The sequence below is a fragment of the Vipera ursinii genome (genome assembly GCF_947247035.1).
Source record: "Vipera ursinii genome assembly, chromosome: 3".
Lineage (NCBI taxonomy): Eukaryota > Metazoa > Chordata > Lepidosauria > Squamata > Viperidae > Vipera > Vipera ursinii.
Genome location: NC_139516.1, coordinates 68,655,280 through 68,682,359, shown reverse-complemented (window position 1 = coordinate 68,682,359; position 27,080 = coordinate 68,655,280). Strand labels below are relative to the sequence as shown.

Sequence of the window (27,080 nt, the reverse complement as noted above, 5' to 3'; positions counted from 1 at the left end):
CTTTTAAAAAGTAGCAAACAAACGGATCTGTTCTCATGACAGAAACCCCTTGGTGCATTAAAGAAGTAAAAAAAAAAGTCAAGGCATCATCAAACATCAAAATTAAAGGTGATGACTGCAGAAGAATTGCACACTAGATAGAATTTTCTGAGATCATAAGCATTTTGGACTCTTGCTACTGGGAATTTGACATAACTGATGGCGGAGCAGTCAGAGAAGATGGAATGGGGGCGGGGGGGGGAAAGAATTTGCTATAATCATCAACAGTTTTGTAATAAAATCATAACTAAAACCATTACTGTAGGAAATCATCTTTCTATCATTATATCCTTAAGTGAAAAATAATGTAGCAGATTCAGAGGGGGGTAAAATTGGGTTGTTATGGCACATGGTTCTAAGGTTTGGCAGTAAAATACAGCAACTTCTGCAAAACAGATGCTTTACATACCGGAGTTTAAATCACGCCCAGGATTGAATGCTCTGCTATTCACGGTGGTGGACAATCTATCACAGCTAATGGTTCTAGACACGTTAGTGTTAAAATTGCCATCAAACCTGAAATGAGCCCAAGAGAAAAATAAATTAGACAAATAAGCAGGTATACTTGTTTCAAATTTTTATAGGGACAGACAGGTTTTTTTCCCCCCATCACTTCCAACAGCCTTAAATATCGAGACTTGATCTACAAACGCAGAGGCCTCTTGGAAACAGACAACAACTAAATGGCAATCAACCCAAATAAAGCCACATTTGTAGGAAGAAAAGGTTTGACTTGTAGCAAATTCTACAATTCAACATTTTCATTTAAGTGGTATAATTGTTCTGCAGGAAGATATTCCAGCTGTATGGGCTTCTTCACTTTGACCCAAACTTACAGTCGGAAACGACTAGCACGCATGTGCAGGGGAACCTTTACCTTTACCTTTTTAGGATTTAAAAAACACCAAGTAGTCCCTCATGTTCCTTTCTTCATAACCATCTTGCTTCTTCTCTGCCAGTGTTGGCCCTTTGAGGTAGTCCAGGACAGAATCACAACTATAAATGCTAACTCTACATTTATTGTACAGTTACTGGAGTATTTTTCAAAGGATGCAATGAGCATTAAAAAAAACCCTTGAAGAAACGACAAAATTGACATGTCAGATTAGGGAGAAGACAATGACTAAATTCACCAATGATTGGAAACCTTTTATGGACTTTTTGCTCAAATGAACTTGTGACTCAGTGGGTTAGGACGCTGAGCCTGTCGATCAGAAGGTTGGCAGTTTGGCGGGTCGAATCCCGAGTGCCGCGTAACAGAGTGAGCGCCTGTTACTCGTCCCAGCTTCTGCCCACCTAGCAGTTCGAAAGCATGTAAAAATGCAAGTAGAAAAATAGGGACCACTACGGTGGGAAGGTAACAGTGCTCCGTGTGCCTTTGGTGTCTAGTCATGCCGGCCACATGACCACGGAGACGTCCTCGGACAAGCGCTGGCTCTTCGGCTTTGAAACGGAGATGAGCACCGGCCCCTAGAGTCGGAAACGACTAGCACACATGTGCGGGGGAACCTTTACCTTTACCTTTTTCTTCTTCAGAGGAAGGTATTTCTTTTTCACTAGTAGAGATGTAAAGTAAGTTCCAACCAAAGCACCAAATCCAGATTTAGATCATAATATGTACATAATAGTACAAGACTTTTTAACCCTTTGGCATCTACAAGATTCCTACCTAGACTCTTTACCTACAAGTCTCTGTTGGGAGATGTCTTTCAACTGAAAGTTGGGGCTATAGGAGAACAAGCAAATTGGAAAAATAAGGGTGGCTTTATTATTTCATCCCTTATCCCAAAAAAGCCACAATCCATGCATTGCCCCGATCCAGATTAAATCTAAAGTCTTCTTTAGAATGAATGATTTTATATATATATATTTTAAAAAAATAAATAGCATATTCTTTCAATAGGTATGGATGGGAAAGCATGGAGGTGGCTTTTATGTGTGTTATGACAAAAATGCATACCGAAATAGATGTGCAGAAATGGCATGCATGAATATTTGGAATAGTAAAGAAGAAATACATTATATGAGGAATGGAGAAAGAATATGCTATCAATAGAATAAAACATGAAAGTTCAATAAATTAATAAGGTTTTAGGGCACTAAATTAGGCTTGATATTGTGTGTGTTCTCTGCTAAGAGCCAGAAAATATGAAGTATCCCACTGCATCATTTCTTCCCAAATCAATATTAGTAGCAGGATGGTAAGATGGTAGAATAAGACTGTAGTTTTGGACATGTCATACAATCCAATTTTCAATAATTTGGTAATGAATTTTTTTTCTGTATTTTGAAAGATTCATTTTCCATTATTTATCTATGGTAATATATTCAGAATCAAAGAAGGATGAAATTATGTTAGAAAAATTTAGATCGACTTTTATCAAGTTTTCAAAACAAAAATGTTGACAACAAAATCAAAATTTCTGCAATCTCAACTATATTCATTAGTGGATCAGATAAAAAAAACAGAAATATTTCCAACCTTTTATATATTTATTCATCTTCCAAATGATATTGCAAAGGAAGGAAATGCTAAGTGAGATGAGCAGCATATAAATGTAATAAATAAATACATTTTTTTACAATATCCCCTAAGAGATAATAAACCCTTAATGATCTATTTGCACATTCTAAAGTGTATTATTGGTTATATAATTAAAAATAAAAATAAAAAAAATATTCATGTAAGAACAGACTGAATAAAATGAGCTATGCATTCCTCAGCCTACTCAAATCTAATTTATCTTGTCAGGATTAAATGTCCCCTTAATAGTTAGCATGAAGTTCTGCAGAATCCTATAGGAACTTTTTTGCATCCCCAAAACTGTCCTCACTAAAAAGAAAGTCAAGAGTATAATTTCTCAAGCTGCTTTATCATGGTTATTATTTCCAACACCTTTACTAAACGCTAAACCTGCTATTGTAGTTAATTCCTCTGACTAAAAACTGAATGAATAATTAAGTGCATCTTCTGTCCTAAAAGTTGTTTTATTTATAAACTCTAAAAAGTGTTTATATAATATGCATATATTTATTGCATCAACATACAATCAATTCTCAATCTACAACATTTAAATATAGAATTTAGACAGAGGAGTTATTCTGTTAATTCATAACATGTAGATTTATCACAAAAAGTTAATAAAAATTCAAAATGTACCTTATCACAACAATGGGAGTAGGTTTTGGTGGTAAATAGTTTGTGCAATCTGAAATGATGCTTAATGTTGGCTCCAAGAGGAAATAACATCCAGCTCCACCCCAAATTTTCTTCTTTCCTACTTTTCTTTTTTTATACTACAGTATATGAAAACTCTTGCTTTTGGATTCACTTTAATGAACAACTGGTCAAAACTGCATCCCGAGGGGGGAAAACAGAACTGTGACTCCCCCTTTGATCTCTTCCCCATGGAAAAATTCGCTCCCTGCCTAGCTTGCAAGATGTTCATTTGATTGACGTTTGCTCTGATGTGCAAAGCGCTTTGAACTTCAGACATTTAATTCCCATCAGGCAGCAGTCATTTTTATTCTCCTTCAACAAGATTTACAAGCAGAAGATCAGCAAATGGAGAAGATAAAATAAATTTGCAGAAGCTTTGAATCTTACATCAAAATAGTGTTCCTGTAAGCGCCAACGGGATTTTATTCACTATTCACAAACAAATAAACTTTTATGCAGTTTCAGTTTTATAAAATGAAGAAAGAGAAATGGGCATACAAAATGCTAGTCACCAGCTGAATGTGGTTACTATATTAACTGTTATTTTGCCATATTTTCTGTAAATTTCTCGTGAATACACTTCATTCTAGTGTTCCCCAATACCAGCGGCAGAACAAGGTCATTCGGAAATCACAGTTTTCTTTAGAATGCTGAACTAGTATGTTTTATTAATGGCCAGCCATGTTCTTGTAATCAATATTTTATTTGCATACTGCAGAACTAAAATACATAAAACAAACAGCATTTTTGAAAAGTTCCAACTGAGTCTTAATTTAAGCTAATAATGGAGGCCTGCTTTGATGGGATAGTACAGTTAACCAAGATTCATCTGACTAAGTCATGGTCTATCCAAACACTGGATAAAAGAAATGCAGTTCTGTGGCATTATCCTGCTACTGAATTCAGCATGAAAATTCTGTTATTACTAGGAATTCTGTTGTATTATCAAATTCATTTAGCAACTGGGCAGAGCTGCAGTGACATAATTGCATTCTTTGCTAAATATTGCCAATCATGTCCTTTCCTAAATTTTTACATACTTCCATAAACACCACCAACCATGTTCAGTAATTACCAATTATGGAATCTGAAACTCAAAACATCTGCAGGGTACCAGGTAATTTATGTCTATCTATCTTCTGCCTTTCTTATCCTACAAATTAGCCTAGGTCACATAAATCCAGATGGCCACTAAATGGCAGCAAAGAGTTAGTTTTCTAAATCTGTTTGCTGTTATCCAGGGGTATCAAACTGCCGGCCCACGGCCCGGACGCGTCATCTGGAAGCCGTGCCCACCCCACTGCCGGCAATGGAAAAACTCTCCCGATACGTTGCACGAGGTCACGTGATGTCGCAAGTTTGAGATGTTTGTTTTCCAGATTTCTGGATCCCAGACACTGGAGCCTTAAATTAAATACTATAATTCAATTTGTATCTAACAATATGAACAAATATCACACACCCCTCCATTTACAAGATCACCAGACTTTCCTAATATTTGCAACTATCTTTGCATAATGTTGAGATTATCCTGTACTAAAACTAAACCATTTTAAGCATTCCTGACAATGTGAACTGCACAAACAACTTGAAATATCAGTATAGGAATTTCCTTATCTCTCCATTTCACAGCCCAGGAGAGGACAGGTAAACAAAAGAAAGAGCTGCGATAAAGCTAAAGCTGTAATAGCAAATATTTAAGCAGCTATTTTGTAAGAGGGAGCCAGGTCACTTTCTAAAGGAATCATCATAAATGATCTTCAAAAACAGATCTATAGGTTTATCTATCTAAATATTACATTAATGTATCCAAGACAGAGTGGTCAAATAATAAGTTATAGAGGTAAATAGTTCTCCAGTGCATTTTTTTTCATCAAGTGAGATAAATAAAAGCAACGCTTAAGATGAATCTTTTTTAAAAAAAATCCCATTCAAAACCAAAAGTCTTTATTGATTAACCCTTGGGCCATATCAAAGTGCAAAGTTCCAGCAACAAATAGTTACTAAAATTTGATAAAAGCAATTTAAAATGGAATTTGATAAAATACAATTTAAAATGGAATTAGAATAAAATACGATTTAAAATGAAATGGTAATACAATCTAAAATGAAATTGTAATAGTGTACAATAATTTAAGATATAGATAAAATATGATAAAATTATATTTCGGAGTCACCCTTGCAATCTACTGCAATCAGTCCCACATATGCAGATCTCAACCGAACCATTTTGTTTAGGTACTGTGCTAGGTTAAATGTTATTTTCAAGTTCTGGCCGGTCATAAGGTAAGTTGTTTTGATATGGGGATCCCAATGGGTCATTTATTTGGTGTATAAACCAAGATACCTGTCTCTCACCCTCTTATACAGGCAACAGTCAAATAGGATGTGAGTCAGGTCTTCTACCTCTGCCGCTCCGCAAATGCAGATACGCTCATTATAGGGTATAGCATGAAATCTCCCATATCTGTCCATTGTGTCAAGCTGTTCGAATCTCGCTCACGTAATTATCTCCCTAAGATGTTTTGGGAGTTGTAACTTCAAATAACTGTCTACTTGAAAAGTACATTTGTATTTACTCAGCCATTTCAAGTTACCCACCTTACCAAGGATAGCTATATCAGTTTGTGCTTCTATATCCTTAATTCTTTGGGGGGGGGGGGAAATCCCAATCACTAACATTAATTAAAGTACAGAAAACAAAATTTAGGCACATGTAAGTTGAGTTTATCAGTTACTAAGGATTTAATATGCTATCAATTTTAAAGTTCCCAATAATTATCTTAAGATATTTAATAGTTTTAAATAGGTTTATACTAGACATAATGGCCCTTCAGAAGTAGTAGCTAAAAGTGCTGGACCAGAAATTAGGAATCTATGACTTCGAGTGCTGCCTTAGGCCTGGAAGTCAATTGTGGAATTCTGGGAGTTGAAGTCCAAAGGCTCTAAAGGGGCGGTAGTTGCCTACCACTGATGTAAGGGGAGCAATTGCAAAACACTTCTGAAAACCATTGTCAAGAAACGTGCATCAACTTAGCCATGCAGGTGCCAGGAGTCAACACTGAGTTCGATAATAAAAAACAGTGCCTCCTAAATGCACTGAGCAATCAAAATAAAATATCTATAAAGCATTCAGCACAGTTTTATCAATTTTCCTAGGAAAAAAACAATCTCCACAGGATTATCACATATTAACTATGGCTAGGAAGAAATAACAAACTCTGTTATCCCAGCTATCTTTTCCAGCTATAAGGAGCAAGAGAGAGTTTGGAATGGTGTTCTTTCTAAATAATGAAGAACACAATTGATCTCATAGATGTGTACCTCAAGTCTTTCCATTTTGCAATATTTTTTCAGATCTGTGAATGGTCATAAGTTGTTGTTCATGACTATATGAAATGAACAACTGCAGTGTGGTGCAAACACCTCTACTCCAGCCTTTAGAACTATGTTATGTATTCCTTGTACACAATACAAATGTATTTTACTGATGTACACAATTCAAATGTACTGATTTCCGTACAGCTACTTCAAAGACTTCAGTAAGTGCATCTAGACACACCCCTGAATACTAGCTCCTTTAAGATTAGGCTCTGCTATTTTTGGCATGGCTTAAAATAAGTTGAGACCGGTGAAGTTTGGATCATCTCAAAACTACCATTATAAACCAATTTACGTTTATTAAAATATACAAATAATATTTGTAGTAATTTTGCATTTGTAGTAGTTTATCATTATAATTAAGGAAGTCTTAAGCTAGTAAAACAGAAGCATGTTTTTATAAGGCTGCATAAAAGCTGTTTGTTTATACGAAATTCGCTTGCGGACTTTGGCAGATGTCCACTCAAGCACTGGCAATTAATGCAATATATAACTACAATAAGGGGTGTATAATGCCTATTAATAATGTTTAAATATGTGGAAGCCACCTTTGGCACTAAATAATGCGCTTAAGCAAGGTAGGACAAGTCCATTTAATGTAAACTATGAATCTAGTGAGATTTTGCATGCAACTTAAGGTAGTCCTCAGGTTATGAACAGTTGGTTAGCGACTGTTCAAAGTTACTATGGCACTGAATGAGTGGTGCTTCTGTCTAGTCCTCAACGTTTTGACTGTTGCAGTACCCCTATAGTTGCATGGTCGCAATTTGGGCATTTGGCAACTAGCTTGCACTTACAACAGTTGCAGTATTGAACAGTACCATGATTGATATTTATGTGTGTGTGTGTGTGTGTGTGTGTGTGTGTGTGTGTGTGTGTGCGCGCGTATAAAACATCCCAGATTAGGCCTGACTTGCCTACACACACACACACACACACACACACACACACACACACACACACACTCCTGCATTGGATCAGCATAGATTACAGTCTATAATATTCAATGAACAAGCCTTCTTGCAGTAGGTTGAGTTCAGCTGATAATAATAGTAATATATTCTTTATATTTACACCCCATGAGCAATATATTTTCCTTGCTATTATAATATATTTGCACAAGTCCCTGACACAATATTGTAACTGTGCTATTGTATAATAATCCATTGCAAGTAAAACCCAAGAATTTTTTCTACTGCTACATCACCAGAATTTCTTCTTTTCAGCTATGACTATTGAAGCCTATTGGGAAGGTACAAGAAAAGAAGGAAGTGCACATAAATAATATTTGATTTCACTCCAGGTGCTCAATATAAAATATATAATTTATTCCATACCATATAAATTGCATAATTTTTCTTTCTTTCCAGAGGGATTTCACGGAAGACCATAACCCTAGCCCTATACCATTTTCCCTTGTTCATGATTACCATGCTATCAACATTTAATGTGGAACCCCTTCTGAAGTTTTTCCTCAAAGCCCTTATACTTTAAACATGGTCTTCTTCGTTCTTTCTTAATGCAGATCTTCTTGATCCAATATCAGATCCAATGACCACCAAACAAACAATAGAAAATATTTGAATACTTACTCCATCATAGATGGTGGGATGGTGCAACAGTCCTGAATTGCTGTGAGAGGGGATGTCAAGTGAGCAGTGTACGAAGCTTCCACGACATGCTTGTTTCGATTTACCACATCTAAGTAACGGTTAAACTTTTCCCGAATTTTTTTGGCTAGCTAGAAAATTTAAAGAGAAGCACAAAATCAAAACTGTGTTTCAATATTCATGTTTTATATTTCATAATGCAGAATATGCTCAAACTGCAAGAGAAAGCAATTGATTCTGAAATATATGTACATTCATATTTATATTTAATCAATAAAATTAAATAGTCTATAGATAATCCAACAAGTATGGGGACACGGACAAGGAGAATTTACTGAAATCATTTCGCTTTCTGTTTGTGAGTGTTTTAAAGATCTCCAGATTTTTCAATTCAGCTGTGTTTTATGACATAGAACTTAAACCAATCTCTAATTAAAATCAAATGGATATCGCTCATAAATTAATTCTACTGAAATCTAAGTAATGAATTTATAAGCTGGAAAAATCTTGTATGAATATGCATATGAATACGGTGCAATCCACATTCACTGATATGCTCTATGCGGTAGAAAAAAGTAACAGTAATAACCTACAATATTCAAGTAGCATTAACAATTGAAGCAGATCTCTTTTTAAATGGTGGTAGATATAAAATCTATACTAGAAATTTGTCATAAAAAGCCCCAATTTTCCATGATAATTCAGAATGTACTCATCCAGATCATCTAGAAAACACCTCTCCAGACCTTTATTGGTTCTTTCCAAAGTCAGGAAATTCTAGCTTCAAAAAACTCTCAATGGTCCAAGAAGATGAGAATCTACTGCAAAATGAGAATCTACTGCAGGGGTTTTCCCAAGTGGAAAATTGAAACTGGGAATGTTGTGGAGGGCCTACACTCGTCCCCATAGCCCCACTCTTTCTGCCATTCCCCCCCAACTGCTGCTGCACCTCTGCCCCACCCTCCGATGCTCCATTGCTTATGCCCCATCCCCTGCCAACATCCCCCCACTACCAATGCTATGGGCTGTACTGGAACTGCCTGTGGACCAGATATAGCTTGCAGGTCATAAAATGCTCAGGTCTTATCTATTGGATCTTCATCTCTACTGGCCTAACACCCAGCCTTAATTTCTAGACCATCTACGTTTTTTGCTTCTGCTTTCTGCTCTGCTTTGCTTCTGCTTTCTGCTCAGCATGGAAATGTTAAATCACTACAGTACAGCACACTCAAGGAAGAACACAGGTTTGCTCTGTGATATAATTTACAGATAGCATTGTGCAGACACACAATCACTGTCATTTATCTCAAATGCTACTACTGGTTGAATTGGATAAACAGAGTCAGCATGGGTGATACACCTACTATCACTGTACCACAATGAAAACAGTAGCTCTGCAGCAGACCTGTCTTTTCTTTCAATAGCTTTTTTTCACATCTTGTTCTGCACAAAAATACATCTGTAAGCAACTTGTTAAAACAAGAATATATTCTGTGCACACACACAGAATCCTTAAGCTCCCTATAGTTTAAGGCCTGAATGAAGAATAATCTTAAAATAATTTACAGTTCAAAGCAAAATGTTCAGCAACTTATTTTAAGTGCATTTTGCCTTCAGAAAAAAAGGCTAGATTTATTTAATTAATGCTCGGTAATTAGTTGATACTTTTTAATCCTTCTCATTCTATTTCTCCATGTACCTAAAATTTACAAAATGGATATGATGTAAAAATACAGCTCAATTTATACATATAAATATGTAATTTGTTTGTGCAGCATGTCTGCATTTGATAAATGTCTTCCCTAACTATTAATAACAGGCCATTTCATCATGATTTACCTTCTTATGTGAATAATTAGGCCTACAATGATAAGAGCAGGGGCCCTGCCTCAATTGTTTCTATCAAATTCTACGACTCAATTAAGGGTCTCCAAGGGCAGCCTTTTTAACAAAACAGTTGTTCCAATAAAATGACTGTAGCATTATATTTAATTGCCATTATAGAATGATTTATTTCTAATACTCCAGAGGATTATGGCCCAGTCTACGTTATGGATCTAAAACTATTGCATTTATATCAACTAGAATGTTATGCATAGTTGAATGGTTCTGTAGGTTAAGAGTTTATTTGTCAACTTCAATGTTGTCCCTATCATAAGTGACTTACACATTAAGATTAAAAGATCAACTAGCTGTTCAAAAGAAGCAAGAGAATCTTAAAAACAATGCATGGCACAGATTGGGGAGGACAGTAACATAAACTATTTCCCTACTATTCTACCAGGGAGGAAGTCACTTTCCCTACAACAGCACTTGATTAGCAAGGCAGGTTTTAACTAAGTTCAAGTTGGACAGTATTTAATATTTTATTGTTATGTATATGTAGGGGTATGGGTCTATACATATGTTGTATGTAGTATGTTTTAGGTGTGTCATGTATGTGTCTCACTTTGAGAGTGGGCAACTAAATTTCATTTTTGATGTGCACCATTGTGCCCACAGTAAAAAAATGACAATAAAGATTATCTTATCTTATCTTATTATCTTATCATCTTATCACCTTATCTTATCTTATCTAAATAACTACTAAACTACTATTTATTTATTGCATTTACATACTTTGAGCGGCTTACAAACAATAAAAAAATCTGACATAAAAAGAATAAAAGAAATAACACCCCACCTCCCTGGGGAATCAAGCAATCAAAGGAGCCACTTGATGGCATCCATCACATCTTGGGTTCTCCAGGCCCATTGGCAAAACCAGGTCTTCGGAGTCTTGAGAAAGAGAGTCCAAATGGGAGCCAGTCTAATCCCTGCGAGGATGATGTTCCAAAAGGAGGGAGCCACCATGGAGAAGACCCTTTTTCTGGTTCCCATTAGATGTACCTTCTTAGGCAACATTCCCTGCCTTCCTGCTCTGGTGGGCAGGTGGATGTAACTGGGAAGAGACGGTCATTCAGATATGCTGGTCCCAAGCCATGAAGGGCTTTAAAGGTGAGAAATAGCACGAATAAGCAAATAGGCAGCCAATGCAGTTGCTGCAATAGGGGTGACACATGTGCACACCTGGACAGACATGAGATTTCACAGAGCAGGTACAGCTGCCACAAAGCCATGTATCCTAGGGTCCCACAAAGTGACAGTGCTTTATAGTTGGGATCTGGAACACATTAACTCTCCCAAAGAACAAATAACAGGAAAACGTGGTTCTCAAAGCAATCAGAACCCATGAATGGCTTTATAGGTGGCAACCAATATCTACATTTGCACCCAGCAGACCAAGAAGCAACACAAAGCCCCTGAAACACACATTTTTCTTAGTACAGACACACATAAGCCACATAAATATAGATCAACCTGACCCCTGCAGAATTGGTCAACCAAATGATGGGCTATGTATATTGGCAATCTTAGCTGAATCTCAGCTAAGAATCATACATCCTCTTTCCAGCACAGTATTATTATTATTCGTTTTCTTTCTTTTTTCTTAATCGTGTCTGTATTTTTTGTCTGACATGGAAAGCTGTGATTAATGTTAATAATATTAACTACAGATTAACAATGAAACAATTTTTCATTCACTTTATAAGCTATGAGTTAATATTACAGTAAATATAGTAAGTGAATCCAGAGTATTTGTCCTCCTTCTGAGGCATAAGGATGACTTTTTTAGCTTTGTCTTGGTTCTAAGAGGGTTTTTTGCATTAATATCAACTGATTAATCATTACTTTAAAAAAATAAAAAATGATCAGGTAAAATATTTTTCACAAAATAGCAGAATACAAAATTCTAGCCATGGAATTAGAAAGTTTTTATTGTAATTTAAATGAAATGCACAAAAACTGAAATGATCAAAAACAAGATATATTAGAAATCTAGAATTTCACTTTGTATTTTTTTCTTTTTATAAACCCGTAGTGCGGTGGCTCAGTGGGTTAGGACGCTGAGCTTGTTGATCAGATGGTCGGCAGTTTGGCAAGTCGAATACTGAGTGCTGCGTAACAGAGTGAGCGCCTGTTACTCGTCCCAGCTTCTGCGAACCTAGCAGTTCGAAAGCACATAAAAATGCAAGTAGAAAAATAGGGACCACTACGGTGGGAAGGTAACAGTGCTCCGTGAGCCTTTGGCATCTAGTCATGCCAGCCACATGACCACAGAGACGTCCTTGGACAAGCACTGGCTCTTCGGCTTTGAAACGGAGATGAGCACCGGCCCCTAGAGTTGGAAACGACTAGCACACATGTGCGGGGGAACCTTTACCTTTTTACTTTAATTTTGGGTAGTTTAATAGAAAAAGTGGATACTTCACTGCTTTCCTAAAAAGGGAATTCATCTGGTAAAACATTATCTTAAAAAAATGTTGCAGCAGTAGTTTTGGGCAAAAGTCTAAATCAAAGCTATTGGTCCGGTTGACTGATTTATAAGATTTTCACTCCATCTTTTTCATCCTTAAAAACAATTGCAAAGCATACTGGAAGATAACGCACATTTTTAAAATGCTACCGTTGATCTTTCAATATTCAATTTAATATTATAGAATTCCTTTTCAGTTTTCTTCACAGAAAGCTTTCTCCTCAATTGCATATATCTCTTAAGCTTTAAAAACTTTGCCTCTCTCTCTCTCTCTCTGTCTCGCTCTCTGATTTTATTCCTACCCTCAATTTTTTTGCCCCTTCAATGGGATACAAATACTTTCAAATATGCTTTATTTGTGCCAGCTGTAAAAAGGATTAGAAAATTTAAAATTAGCATAAATTAACCCAACACTTGTTTATGACCTTTTAACTAGCACGCACGTGCGGGGGAACCTTTACCTTTACCTTTTAATAGGATTTGTCAAAAAAAACAGTTTTGTCATTTTTTGTTTCAAAAAAGCAACCTTCTGAAAGGTAGAATTAATTTTACACACTACATAACATAGCCTTTCACAACTACAGACAATATACAGTTATCACTGGTAAAGTTGTGATTATCATGCAGTGGTGGGATTGAAATATGTTGAACAACCGGTTCTCTGTGTGGATGCCACTTCCGGAAGTCCATTCTGGGCCTGGGCAACAAAAAATTAGCTATGGGTTCTGCTGAAGTGGTGTGAACTGGCTGAATCCCACCACTATTATCTTATAGCCTATGATTTCTGATGCTAAATCTACAAGTTAGTAATTGTTGGATGTAATTCAAACTGTCTTGTTTGCTCAGGGCTTTTTTTCTCATAGAACCCTCAGAACGGAGTTCCGGCACCTTTTTTGGATGGAACCTTGTAGGGTAAGCAAGGTGGGTTGTATGACATGTGTGAGTTCCGGCACCTTTTTCTTTTACAAAAAAAGCACTGTGTTTGCTACATAACAGCAATTTGACAACAACTTCTAGAGGAAGCATTTAATGTTATCTCTTAATTCCTACATAAATTTAAGGAGCAGCCTCATTCCCTATATCAGTGTTTCTCAAGACACTTGAAGAATTCTGGGAATTGAAGCCCATAAATCTTAAAAGTTGCTGCAGTTGAGAAACACTGCCCAATTTGATGACAAATTGAATTACAATGAGGAGATCTATGGAAATGCTTGCTGTCTATCAGCTATTTCTTTCCATAAGGTATAATGCTAACATTTTCCTCAGTGATACAATTAAGTCAGAAATGTTAGTTGTTTACTCAATGGTGACATTTGCTGACCTTTCATAAGTAGATTTAAACAAATTATGTATAAAATTCCTAAAACCTATTTCTGTAATGTGTATTAAGTAGTACATTCCCCTCATTTTTTTTGTCAGCATACCTTGCATTGTCATAGATCATTGGTTTATGTTTGTGTATAGGAAATGGCCAATAAAATTAAACTAAACAAAAAAACTGTGCACATCAAATCAACCAAACATCACTGTAAAGTTTTTTTTTATTAAAAAGTTTTAAAATACATTTTATCTTTAACAATCCCCCCTCCCCCGCCCTACCTATCCCTCCCTTCCCCTCCCCCCCTTCCCCCCCCTCCCCCCCCACTTCCCAGAGCTAAGTACAGGGTATAAAAACAAAGAACAATCATAAACATCCATATGCTACCAACAATAAATTCTTAAATCTATCACTCTCTAGCTCATATAAGATAACTACAAACAATACTAATATTACATATAAAGAAAAAAAAGAAAAAAAAGAAATAGAAAGGAAGACTTATTCAAATGCTAAATGAAACTTTTTAGTCCCATATTTGTTCTGGATATATTCAATCCATTTTCTCCACTCCATAATATAACGTTCTTGCGAATGATCTTTCAAATAAGCTGAGATCTTTGCCATCTCTGCCAGGTCAGAAACCTTTAAAGTCCATTCTTCTATAGTCGGAAGTTCCTCCTTCTTCCAATATTGACCTATTAAAAGTCTTGCTGCTGTAATTAAATTCAACATCAACTTAGTGTCCACAACAGTAGCATCTGTAATTATGCCCAACAAAAAGAGTTGCGGACAAAACTTTATCCTTTGCTTGAAAATCTTCTGCATATTCCACCAAATTTTTATCCAAAAAGCCTTGACCTTTTTACAGGTCCACCATATGTGAAAATATGTTGCATCTTCGCCACCACACCTCCAGCATTTTGGCTGATAATTCGGATACATACTTGCAAGCTTTTTAGGATCTAAATGCCATCTATAAAACATTTTATAAAAGTTCTCTCTTAAGTTTTGAGCTTGTGTAAATTTTACGTTCCTCACCCAGATCTTTTCCCACGTGTCCATTGTAATAACTTCTTGGATGTTCTGGGCCCATTTTATCATACAATCTTTAACAAGTTCTGTTTCTGAGTCAATTTCTATCAATGCAAGATATATCCGTTTGATATGTGCTGGACCCTGATTTCTAATTTGCTTTATCAAATTTTCATCAGTCATTGCAAAACCAGTTTTCTGATCTTCTTTCCACCTGGCCCGTAACTGAGTATATTGAAACCAAGTTTGAACAATCTTCTCATCTCGCAAGAGGTTATACGGCTTCAAACACCAGACATTTCTTTCCAAACTTAAAATCTCCTTATACCTAGTCACATCATGTTTGAAACCAACATTTATGTTTTCTATTGCGTGTTTTGGAATTGCCCACAATGGCATCTTACAGTCTAACTTATGTCTATACTTCTTCCAAACTCTCAACAATGCCTGTCTTAAAATATGCACTTTAAACACATTATCTACCTTCTTATCATACAACAAATATGCATGCCAGCCAAATAACAAGTCATGGCCCTCAAGATTTAATAATCTCTCTTGTGTCAAATTAATCCAATCACTTATTCCTGCTAACGCAGCAGCTTCATAATATAATTTAAGATTGGGCATTTTGAGACCACCTCTTTCACGAGTATCCTGCATAATCTTAAGTTTAACTCGTGGCCTTTTCCCTGCCCAAACAAATTTATTGATACCCCGTTGCCATTCTTCCAAATTAGAATCTTTCTTAAGAACCGGTATCATTTGAAATAAGAATAAAAATTTAGGCAGGACATTCATTTTCACTGCTGCGATTCTTCCCAACAAAGACAATTGCAATTTTTCCCAACTCTCCATTTCTTTTTGAATTTTTCCCCATAATTTTTCATAGTTATTTTTATATAACTTTGTATTAGAGGGTGACAAAAACACCCCCAAATATTTGACCCTTTTAGCAATCTCAAATCCAGTTAATCCTTCTAAAAGAGCCTTTTGCGATACTGTCATATTTTTGGCCAGAAATTTAGTTTTTTGTGCATTAACTTTAAATCCAGAAACCTTCCCATATTGCATTATTATCTCCATCAGGTCCACAACAGAGTTCTCCGGCTGGGTCACCGTAACAACCAGATCATCTGCGGACGCTCTCAATCTATAATCCTGATCTCTAATTTGTATACCCTTAATTCTTTCCGAATTCCGTATTTTTACCAGTAATATCTCAAATGTTAACACAAATAACAAAGGCGATAACGGACACCCTTGCCTTGTGCCCTTCTCAATATTACATGCTTCAGTCAAACTATTGTTAACTATTATTCGGGCAGTTTGTTTTTGATATAATGCCCTAATTGGTTGCAAAAATTTATCCCCAAAATTCATTTTATCTAAAACTTTCATCAAAAATTGCCAGTTCAATTGATCAAAGGCTTTTTCAGCATCTAAAAAAATTAGCGCCGCAGGGATCTGGTTGTTCCTTTCCAAAAACTCTAACACATCAACTATATGCCTCACATGATTTTTCATTTGCCTACCACTAATAAACCCAGTTTGATCCCCATGAATCACCTGTTGCAGAACCCTCATCAATCTATTAGCCAACACCTTAGCAAATATCTTGTAATCTGTATTTAAAAGTGATATCGGTCTATAGTTTTTTACTTGAGTAGCATCTTGATCTTCCTTCGGAATCAGAGAGATAAAAGCAGTTCTCCAAGACGGAGGCACCTTTCCCCCTCTCTGAATTGTCTGGAACAGTTCCTTTAACGGATAATTAATACTTTTCCACTGTTTCAATGTGCTCATGTTTGAATTCTTGCATGTAAGCTGCCCAAAATTGTCTGGAAGTCAAATTTAATAAAATAAATAAAATCATCACAGAGCACATTTTAATGTGACAGGACTCTTTTCCTTGGTCCAATCAGATGGAAGAATCTGAAATTTCAATTGAAACAAGCCAGGCTAATTCCTTGGGTTGTAAAAGAAAAAAAAAATCTACAGCTTAAAATACTGTGCAATATAACTTGTCTATTTAGCTGTAATGCTAAACCAAAAATAAAACTTTTTATGTGAGAATGTTTTTACATAAAAATAAAAGCTTTCCTCCTGCTGGGACAGAAAAGCAGACAGATTTGAAGCTCATCAGGCATTATTCTCATTCATCAGGCTGAAGAGCAGCATCAGGAACAAACACACAGAGAAAGACCCTAACAAAAGAATTGGAGTGAGTCAACAATCTGCCTAGCCAACAAATTCAACAACCTACACTGCATATCAATCTCCTGTCTGGCCTTACGAAAATATTTTATATAGAAGTTGCTAAGATCCATAGGGAATACAGTAATACAAATTTCCTCTTTGCAATATAACCACCATAGTGTGAATTAGCGGGCAAAGCCACCAACCCCACCTTCTTTGAGAGGAAGGCTCTCAGTTTCAATCAACTTTCAAGCTGAGGAGGCAGAGCTGAGTTCACATATCAAGGAGATTACCCCCAACATTCTACCTTTTGTCTAGATAGAAAAAATGTTGGTCTTTTTAAAATTAACTGAGGCTGAGGAAGAGAGGCAGCCGTCATTCTGTCTTCCCAGAGGCTTCAGAAATAATCAACTGGAGTGGATCTGGAGGGGAAATCCAGGAATAATTTAAAACAGAGGGATATCTGTTTCTTTTTCTGAAAGAATAGGTTAAAAAATATGCAGTTAGAAATACTGCATACAATTTATTTTTATTTTGACTGTGTGGCCTTAAGTCTAATATTTTGTCTGTTGGTGCTTATTCTCTATGTACCAGCTAAGTAACTGTGTGCTTTTATTTATTTACAGTGTTTTTATACCACGGTATGTCCCAGATATACATGCAATTTAGAACCTTCTCATAGCAATGGTGTTGGTCATAAAATATGACTGGACGAAGCATCATCTTGCAGTTTGTTCAAAATCTGGTATTTCCTGTATATTCTTTGATGGAAGAACTTTTTAAATTGTGGCCTATTTAAATTGCGCTATATTTCATCAACCTTGCCACCAAATACTTCATATGTACGGTAACCAATTAAAACTAAAAAGAGTTTTCTGACAATCACTTTTTAAAATGGATTTTATTGATTGCTTTCAAGAATGGTCTATTTCCCAAAAAAGGGAAGGATTCTGCTGGCTATGTGTCTCAGGAGATGGTGCTACATCATTTTGTTACAAAAAAAAAACAACCAGAAAAGTGATCATGGGTTATAAGAGCCCTATCTTTGCCATATACTGACAAAGCTCAATAGGCAATGACAGCAGTAAATATCAAGCCACAAACCAAGATGAAATGTTAAGGTAGAAGGCTTTGTAGGAGTAGCAGGTTGGGATTTCCCATCCTTCGTCCTACCATCTCAGTCACCTTGGAACAACCACAAAAATAAACTATTTTTAACTATTGTCTAAAAATGATTTAACTATTTTTCTTCCTGGTTATATCTGAAACGTGTACTTGTTAGGTCCATAACATCCAATATTCATGTCCGGTTATTTTTCTGATGCAGAACTCCCTCAGGTTTTAATATTACGAACAGTCTACTGTTATCAAGGCATCCAAGTTATTCTAAAATATTTTCACCATGGTAAGGTTATGCGAGGGAATTTAGCTTTTAAGGAAAGTATTATCTCTGGTGTACAACTTGATTATGTGGACCATTTTAGGATGCTATAGGCCAGGGGTAGGCAACCTTGGCTCTTTTATGACTCGTGGACTTCAACTCCCAGAATTCCTGAGCCAGCCATGCTGAGGAGAAAGGGAGAGGTTTCCAAGCTGAGCCATGCTGGCTCAGGAATTCTGGGAGTTGAAGTCCACGAGTCATAAAAGAGCCAAGGTTGCCTACCCCTGTTATAGGCATATCTCTTCTCTTCCAGCCCTTAGCCATTTATAGGTCACTCTGCTTCACATATTCGGAGAGACGTTTGTTATCTACTGGTCTCTAGGCTGCTTCCTGGATAAGAGAGTTCAGTGAGAACAGTAGTTGTGGAGAGTTAGTCAAATTCATCACTCTATTATTTGTAAGTAAGGAAAAGCTTCTGATTTTGTACTAAATATGTGTGCAACCTTTCTGCTGTGAGGGCCACCAATTTTGTTTTTTCAGTGTTTTTTTTAATTGGCCTTCGGGTGTGTTGCAGAAGTTTAGCTATGACTGTAATAAAAGTGCAGTGCTGAAATCCCTTCCTTTTATTTTTGGGAATTTACAGAGGATTTCCCCTCCCCCAATAACATGACTTTCAGAGGCTATTCTCTTGCTCATTAAAACAACAACATATAAAATGTATTTCTATAATTTGGCAATGTCCCACAACAGAGTGGCAGGGACCCCAACACAATACTGAGCCTGCTCATCCTTGCTCTACACAACGTGAAACAAAGTGGTTGTTGTGGTCCTAATACTAAGAAACAATATACAGCCATAACTCAACAAAGCATTCAATAAATTTGACTGTTCTTTTCCTTATCAACCCTGTCATTACAGAAAGTTATTGCCAGCAAAAAAAGTGTAGCTGGCATTGTCTTGATCAATATGAAACAAAGCTGTATTATCCTTGCATTAAAAGCAAGTAGTAAAAAAGGCATGTTTTTTAATTTAAACTTAAGATAAAATGACAGCAGACTTGCTTTTTGGTGTTTAAATTAGATTAGATTTGATCAGTATGTAAAACTGAATTCAAGTTCTACACTGGACGATTGGATTGGATTTGATTCAAGGTAGACCAAGAATCAAATACTGAGGATTGCTAATGAATAAATAGAAATAAATTTTCCAGAGTGAAATGTTATAAGCTGCTCAGAGTCACTTTGATAGAGATTGGTAATATATAAATTTAATAAATAAAATTAAATAAATAAATAGAAGGGTCAGAATTAATTCTACAGTGATTGTAGAAAGATGAAGCAGTGCAAGATAGACCATTGTCATAGCAGTAAGTGTACGGATTCAATCCAAGAGAGAGAGACACAAAGAACAGGTTCATTACACAATTTTGTTTAATAGATGAATTTCTGATTTCTGATTACATGCAGTCTCTGAGTTACAAATGTGATATGTTCCTAAATCCATCTTTAAGTAAAATTTGTAGGCAAGTAAGAACAGGTAGATATGGTTCTTATTTAGCATCAGCCATATATTTGTCTAAGTATATAGTATATACAGTATAGTTTACCTTTACTTTGAAGTAGGTATTAAGGGAGGTTGTAGAAAGCTATACAATGGCCTTGAAGCAGCTGAAGCTCTTGGTAACAGTACAGTAAACTTTGTGAAACTCTTTCTAATTAGTATCTTGTTCCTCTGACTTTGCCATCCCTGCTTTAATGAGTGGAAAGGCTTCAGCTAACTCTTTTGCCAACCCCCTTTTTGATTCTGGAGATTTTAGGTCCCAGCCTTCTTCTTCGAATGCTCTCATCTGCTGCTATGATCACTTTATTATTTCCACTTTATTTTGAATTGTGATTGTTTTCCTTTTCTTTACTGCCTTAACAGCACTTACATCAGATTTACACTTTGAAGGCAGAGTTACAAAGTAAAGAAAAGAAAATTTTAAGCCAAATACAAAGGTAAACACTCAACCCAGTGTTAAGGGCAACATGATCTCACTTAAAATGGTGGATGGTGTTTTCCTTCTTGGAGCCAACAAACTATTGAAGCTGCACAACCTTTTCATAAATGTTACACAAACTCGTGTATGCATGCATTGTTACAAATTAGTGATTTAACTTGAAATTTTAATATAAAAGGCTTTATGGCAGCCCGTTCATAAGTATTAGTTGTCCATAAATCAGGTGTTCTTAACCCAGGGACTGCCTGTACAAATGAATGGCTAGCCAATGATACCAAACTCTTTAGTTTTCAATGCAGAAACAAGTCAATGTATTTTAACTAAACAAGGTATTATTTAAATGGACATATTATTCTTTATTTTGAAAGATGAGATTGGTCTTCCTGAGTAAGGTCTTCTCGTTTTCTAAGATAGATCATTTAAAGTAAATACTCTGTAATTGCTATTTTAAAAACTTGCCAGTAAAATATTTTGTCCCTCTTTGAAGAGAGAAAATATTGATTTTTTTTGTGGGCGCTCTATGTAGCAAAAATTGATGTCATAGGTTTTCTACTATTATGTGAAACCCAGCTATGCTGCAGGCATTTTCTCTTTGAGGTTTTTTTTAAACATTCCATATTTCTTAAAATTCCGTATGATTCTCATAGTCTGAATTAATAAAGAAGTGGTAAACCCTTACGGAAATATTGTACCTAATGGCAGATAATTCCAACATGCTGGACAACAAATCACAGGTTTTAGCTCAGATATTCTCCTTAGTTGCCACTGATATGAGACTATCATTTCTGCACAGGCCAACAAGTGTATTTCTTCACTGTTTTTGTTTTCAGAAATTATTACAAAAAAAGGTTTTAGCTTATGAACCAGCAATATGCGCTTTTAGGGTGATGCTTAGAAAGACGGATGACCCACAAGAAGAGAAAAAGCTGATAGAGGATTAGGTTTGCTTACAATACCCTCACATTTGTTTTAATATGATCAATTTGTATACATTACCTTTACTCATAAAGCTCTAGTACTTGTGATTCATTAGCACTAAAAAGACTTAGTTATTATTAAAACCAAAGTGCTTACTTACTCTCTCAATCTTTTCAATTCTGAGCTTTTAACTATTGTAGCTGTACTCTATGAGGCCTCATCTATCTTCTCTGACACCTAAGAATTCATCAAAATACTAAGAATGTTTAGACATTTATTTATATCTAGTTAAGAGTTAATGTATGCATCTAGGGAGGTGGTGTAAGTAATACCTATTGGAGGCTTTACCAGCAAACACTTCCAAATGAGTCTCTTCTTCTAAAATCCCTTGTATAATTTAACTCATATGATTTTAAATAGTGTGCAGACCACCCACAAAATTGTAGTGAAAGGCATTATTCTTCAAAGAAAGCCAATGAAACAGTCTCTGGAAGGATCAAAATGTTTCCAAACACACTAGATTTTATAGCCACTTCAATGATAATTCCCTTTAGTTCTCAATTTCACACAAAATTCTCACAAATTCACACATATGCACAAATGTGACATGCTCCCAATAAATGGATGGTTACCCTTGACTACAATTTTCAGTCCCACACAGGGCAGTCAATGTATCTCAAGATGTTTTATAATTAGGTAAGTGACCACTAGATTTATTTATTTTATGGGCTTAGATGTAACCACTCACTGGCAGTCTTAAGGTGAGAAGGAAATGTATGCAGGTGAATCAGCAAATTGACAAAGCAGAAAACAATATAGCAATGCAATAAAAGGAACATATGTTCTGCTATAGGAATATCAGATCAAATTTATACAGATCAGCATATAGTAAAAAACAATTTAATAGGTTTACTTTCGTAAGAATTTATTAGTACACAGTTTCTAAACCTCAGCAAGTTTAAGATGCGTGGACATTTTAGAGCTAAAGAGGAAAGGACAAACTTGCTTAAGAACAACTGCTGCTAGTTAAATTCATTGATAGAGTTTCCAGATCATTTCAGATTTTCTGAAAGACCTGTTGCTAATTTTAAATCCTGAACATAATTCAAATTCTTGAAATAAACATGAAAATGTTAAGTTAGATTACTACTTTTATATGTCTACATTAATTATCTATATTAGATTTTCTTAGGCTGTTTAGATATTATTTTAAGGTTGTCTTGGTACATTCTTTAATCCTGTTGCCTGGAAACATCCTTTGCAGCCCCAAATCCATGGTGTGTAATTCTTTTGCCTCTGCTGTGCTAGAAGTCCATTGTGCCAATCATTTGTAATTCTCATCCAGGACCAAGCAAGCCAGGAAGAAAACAAAGCCCTTTAAAACTATCTGCAGATCAGGCAAAGAAGTCAAGATCTTGCAACAGCAAAATGACCAGGGGATGTTAGGTGCAACAAACAGAAAGAAAACATAGCAAATTGTATTAAAAAGCTCATATTGGCTCTTAAAATCTTTCATCGAGAGATTCTGTGGTGATCTTGGACCCAATATTACTAGCTGTGTGTGTTTTTGTGTGTGCGCGCGCACACATGCGCACTTGTGTTAACTTCTTGCAACTCCCTGGACAGGTCCCTGAATTTTTCTTGGCAAAGTTTTTGGAAGTGGTTTGCCATTCCCTCCTTCTTTGGACTGAGAAAGAGTGACTGGCCCAAGATCACCCAACTGGCTTTGTGTCTAAGGGGACCTGAATTCACAGTCTCCTAGCTTCTAGCCTGATGTCCTAACTCCCAGACCAAGCTTCTTCTTATATGTCTCAATTACTGTTTTTTTCCATTACATTATGTTGTATAGCTAAAGACTAACAATGATACTTTGGTTTAGTCTAGAATATGATACATGGATCTTTTAAAATCAAGAATATGCACCACACACACACACACACACACACACACACCTTTCTATTCTCTTAATACAAATAATTCCTGGATCAAAGATCAGGTAGTAAAAAGAATAAAGGCTGAACATAATTGTTTTAGATTAAGGAATTCTCTTCTTGCTATCCCTGTTTGTAAATTTGTCAGAGAAATGCATCCTTTGGAAGGCTTCTACATTATTAGCCTTTTAAATGTCTAGAGCTACATTATTTGGATGGAATAACTATTATGAGAGTTTAAGCATTTATTTGTACCAATGTCTCCAAGATAAGTCAATCACAGCAGGCTATTCCAATCTACACTAAGCAACAAGTGTTTTTATTAATTTTTTTCCTACTGACAGAAGACAATCTGCCACATAAAAAGAACTGTATTCCCTGAGGCAAGCCTCAAACTTCTGAGGTTCTGTTCATATTTTCCTAGCTACCTTTCTATCATGCAAATTTATTAGGACTACACTAGGTTGCTTTCTGTGGGAGATATTGCCATTTTCTCTGACAATGATTTTTTTCCAGGCTCTTGCCATCTCTTCTAATGCTCTGATTCTATTTTAGGCTCAATAGCGCACCTATTGACATATCTGATTTATTTGATGTTGGCTTAGAGTATTATGTGAACTTTACTATTGTGTGTTATGCAATAAATCATGGTACAACCACGCCATAGCCTAGAGCAGGGGTAGGCAATCTTGGCTCTTTTATGACTCGTGGACTTCAACTCCCAGAATTCCTGAGCCACCTTGGCTCAGCTTGGAAACCTTTCCCTTTTTCCTCAGCATGGCTGGCTCAGGAATTCTGGGAGTTGAAGTCCACGAGTCGTGAAAGAGCCAAGGTTGCCTACCCCTGGCCTAGAGTGATGCATGGGCTCACTTATTGGCAATATTTGACATTAGCTGGTTTAAGAACGAACTCCTGCCAGTTCCCTGTTTGCAAGAAGAGAACTGTATCATCATACAACAACTGGTGCATTCAGCAGATTGGTGGTATAATAGTAGCACTCCGATGCATGATCTTCAGGGATGATGTTATAATTGCCAAGTAACAATGTAATATTCTGGTTTGTACATTATTCCCCTAAACCAGGGGTGTCAAACTGCCGGCCCATGGGCCGGTGCCCGTGCCCTAAACCATTTTGTGGCTTCATCGATTTGTTGATCAGAAAGTATACTATCCTTACTAGTTATAATGGTTAACCCCAATTCTATTGTATGGACTTCAGAATTGACCTTCCTACATGGAGAATATATCCCAGAACTCTAATGCAAGAACTGTGTGTGTGTATGTATGTGTATGTGTGTATGTATGTATGTGTATAAACACACACACAAAAATTTTCTGTCCTTGTAATGTAGGTACAAATGTGAGGTCATTCTTGATTTGACCAAATTTGCTTCTGGTTTTCCTCCACAGTGCTCCAGAATTGTAATATCTGTTTCATCTCTATGAACTATTTATAGCAGCTCATCAAGAGCTTGAATATCATTTGCGTATGGGTACAGATGTTTACATCACTCCATTTAGTGTGCTAATTGTGCCCCATCCTGGATTGGGAGACCCTGCTTCCAACCACTCATGCCATTTCTTTGTTAGGGTGTTGCAAAACACTCTAACTGGGACTTGAAAATCATCTGGAAACTACAATTGTCCAGAATGCAGTAGCATTAGTACCTACAGGTGCACCTTGAAATATTTAAGGTGAAACTGATCCAAAATATTTTATAAATGTAAATCCATCACTGATTACCAAATTAGAAAAATCATATATTAAATATTGAAAACATCCTAGCAATGTCCTAACAAAGAAGGAACATTTAATCATATACAGTGGTTATATAAAAAAATTCAAAAGTACTCAAAAATACATCAAAATAGGAAGCCCTAAAAATAAAATTCGAGTTGAAACCATTTTTATTAGATATAATTCCAGAAACAATAAATGCAAAATGTCACAATTACTACTACATGCTGGCAGCTGCAAGACCAAATTTTGTACAACACTGGAAAAGAGGAATCTTGTCAACAATATTAGATTGGTTGACCAGACTAAGAGAAATGTAGTAATGGCAAAATTGAGAGTATATACCTCTTAGAGAGGTCTGACCAAAATCTATGCAGGAATGGTTCCTTTTTATCCTATATATATCAGGGGTCTCCAACTCCCGTGCCGTGAAAAGGTATCAATCTGCGCAAGCAGAGGGCAAGTGTGTGAAGCTTCATTTGTGCATGCACAGGATTGAGTTGTACGCATGAAACCATCCCCTTCCCCCCTGCTGCCATCATTGCCAGTCTATGGAGTAAGAAAGATTGGAGACCCCTACTACACATTACACAGCAAGCCAAATTTAGACACCGGAACACCCGTAAACAGCTGGTATCTGTTTGCAATTAAAAATGTATTAAAACCACTTATACTAAAACTAACCAAATAAACAAAAAATCCTAGTGCCATAGCTAAACTTTCACATGCAGACCACAAGTTTCATCTGATTAATTTCACCCTCACCTTGTGCTTGCAAGAAATCTTAAGATCTTAAGTGCTTTTTGGAAGGTTAAAAGAGTGGGGGGGGGGCTGCTGCCAAATATCGCGGCATAGGGTGATTCATAGGGCAGTGGCTGACATGGAAAAGGCATACTTCCTAGATTCCATAAGATGGCAACATATAAAAGGGGAGACTAGGAGCATGTCCAACCTGTTTTTCAACTAAGAAAATGGGCGCATATCCTTAAGGAGAGGGAAGTCCTGCAGATAAACTGGTCCCATGTTTTACAGTTTTAAAGTTAAGCTTGAATTGCACCCAGAAAGAAACTGTGAGCCAGTGCAACTTGTGCAAGTGATGTGTAACATGGGTAAATCTGGGGACACACATCACTATCCATGCCACTGCATTTTGACCAGTTGAAACTTCCAGGTAGTCTTCAAAGGCAGCCCAATGTACAGCATGTTGCAGGAAAGGGCACAACTGGCACATAAGACAGATCTATGCAAAGCTGTCAATAGTAAAAAATGAAATATCACCCAGGTTGGGGGAACCAAAAACCCAGACCCACTCTGATTTGCCAGGGTTGCCAGGATTGAGTCAAAGTCACTCCATCCAGCCCGAGACCCTATGCCCACTCAGCCAGACTGCAATAGCATTCATCTGTCCATCTAGTGGTGGAAATGAATAACAAAATATCTTCAGCATTCTAATGATACCGCATCCCATGCCATCAGATTATTTCCTCCAGCAATTTCATGGAGGTATTAAAGAGGCGAGTCAAAATACTGAAGCGCCAAGGCACATCCTTCACTGACCTCTCCAACACTGACTGTAACCAGAAAGTAGAAAGTAGAAACACCACACAAAGTGCCTCCCACTCCCAACCACCAAAGCTGGTCCAGAAGAACACCATGGTCAATGGCACCGGCAGCTCCTAAGAGACCAAGGAGGCCAGAATGGTTGCATCAACCCCATCCCAAGCTCTCCTAAAGTCATCTACACGCACAAGGTTTTTAAGGAAAAAGTTACGAGACCAATAAAAAATAACAGGCGAAAGGACTTAAAAGCAATTATCTTCAATGTTCAATGTATAAATGTCCAGGTTGTAATCAACAGTTGTGAGAAACTAATGGAAGAGAAGGGAAAGGGAGAATGTGTCACTAGAAAGTTATCCTTTAGTGTTTTTATTTATGCTTCTTACTTGTTTCTCTGTTTTAT

The 27,080-nt window shown here is 36.5% G+C and overlaps 1 protein-coding gene across 1 annotated transcript in view; it reads right to left on the bottom strand.

Annotated features, from left to right (window-relative positions):
* Positions 1–27,080, bottom strand: part of CACHD1 (cache domain containing 1) — a 146,310-nt gene that overhangs the window by 64,275 nt on the left and 54,955 nt on the right. Inside the window, exons 3-4 of the mRNA XM_083359916.1 lie at positions 8,233–8,381; positions 449–555 (exon numbers count right to left, since the gene is read on the bottom strand). Of these exons, the coding sequence (XP_083216042.1) occupies positions 449–555; positions 8,233–8,381 (256 nt within the window). The remainder of the gene's footprint in view (positions 1–448; positions 556–8,232; positions 8,382–27,080) is intronic.